Consider the following 1,616-nt stretch of genomic DNA (forward strand, 5'->3'; position numbering starts at 1 on the left):
CGCCCGCCCTCTGATCCCGTGGCCTCGCTGAAGAAATCGACGCAGCAGCGACCGCGACCGAGTAGCACCTTCGTTGTTAATAATAATACAGACGGATGGACACTTGCTGTAGCCACATGACACGCACACCATCTCTGAGAGTTAGAGTGACTGGCTAGAGACGACGACGACGATACAGTTCATGATAAACAAACTTCAGTTTGTGCTAGTGAACTGAGGAGAAGCGGGTCGAGCCTCGGCGCAGAGGGCAGCGCCTAGCGGGCGGGAACCCTTACCCCCGCGCCCGCCGCTGCCCGCCGCTTTGTGCGCGGGACCTCCGAGCGCCACGAGGCTCCTGACACAGCTCCCGACTAGCGTCGGCTCCTGCTCAGACAGACGCCAATCGACCAGTTCTCAAGCGACCCACCACCATCCCTCATCTACCGCCCGATCGAATCGCATTCGTCTCTTGCGAGTTCCTCTTGCTCCAAGAGGTTCCAGAGAACGGGGTAACTCTGAGCTCCCTCCGCGTACGCTACGCTCCCTTCGGAGAGAGCCCCAGAGTCTTACCGCGCTCCGGATCCTCTTTAGCCCATCTCTGAGAGTTAGAGTGACTGGCTAGAGACGACGACGACGATACAGTTCAGGTTCATCCATTTTGCTGGCACGAGTTTCCGCGCACACGTTTTCGCGCGGAGCAACTCACCCGCGGTATGTATATGCCGCTCCGCGCGACCGCATTCGCCGGCCTCTGCCTCGGTCTCAAGCTCTTTGGCTTGCGCGTTGCCGAGACGGGCTGCTTCGGCCTCCTGCTCGGCAGCGGCCGCTGCCTGTCGCCGCGTGAGGCGAGCCTCGATGCTGTGTCGCTGCTCTTGCCGGCGGCCGACACGTTCGACGCGGCGACGTTCGTGCTCGCCGGCGAGGTATTCCTCGTGGTCTTCCTCGGCGCCGTCGAGATGGGGCTGGTCGAGGCGGTGGCGGAGGTGCCCGCCCAGTGGCTCGCCGCGCAGCACTTCTGGCTGCTCGCGCAGGCGGCTCAGGTGGCAGCCTCGGCCCTATTTCTCCGCGGACAGCTCGGCGCGACCGCCGGCGCCGTCGGCGCCACCGCCCTTGCGCACGCCAGCCTGGGCTCGCGCTTGGTCGCCCTCGAGCCGCTGTCGCAGGTTCACCTCAGACGGCGCACTGGTCGCCCCGACTCCTTGATTTGGGTTGTGTATCACTCGTCCTCGTTCGGGTGCAGATGCTGCTGGGAGGGCCCGTGTGGCTGCACGCGGGCCGGGCCCGCCTAGATGCACCCCGCCCGTCCACTTTGCAGACCCCCCTACCTGTCTGCGAGCCTCCGAGGCACCTTGCAGAGCAGTGTAACACTGCGCTGCACCTACACTCGACGCTACCCCTACCCCCATTCCCCCATCTCCATCCAACCCCAACCTACCCCCAACCCCAACCAGCCCCAACCCCAGCCCCAACCCTAACCTACCCCCAACCCCCAACCCCAGGCTGGGCGTGGCCCCTCTCCCTCATTCACCTCCACATGGCCCTCAGCGCCGAACCCACTGCCGAGACCGCCGCGCTGCTCGCCGCCGCCTTCGCCGCCATCGCAGCGTGCTGTGCGGCATGCGCCTAGATGCGGAATC

At 65.0% G+C, this 1,616-nt stretch overlaps 1 protein-coding gene across 1 annotated transcript; it reads left to right on the forward strand.

The window, feature by feature from the left end:
* Positions 1–672: 672 nt before the first annotated feature.
* EMIHUDRAFT_441856 (hypothetical protein) lies at positions 673–1,550 on the forward strand (the record flags this gene model as incomplete). Its single annotated transcript, XM_005785031.1, has 3 exons — positions 673–1,142; positions 1,220–1,253; positions 1,479–1,550. Coding segments are annotated over exons 1-3 (555 nt in total), but the record flags the coding sequence as incomplete, so codon positions are not given.
* Between the last annotated feature and the right edge of the window lie 66 nt (positions 1,551–1,616).

The sequence above is a fragment of the Emiliania huxleyi genome (assembly GCF_000372725.1).
Source record: "Emiliania huxleyi CCMP1516 chromosome Unknown EMIHUscaffold_165, whole genome shotgun sequence".
In the NCBI taxonomy this organism is placed as follows: domain Eukaryota; phylum Haptophyta; order Isochrysidales; family Noelaerhabdaceae; genus Emiliania; species Emiliania huxleyi.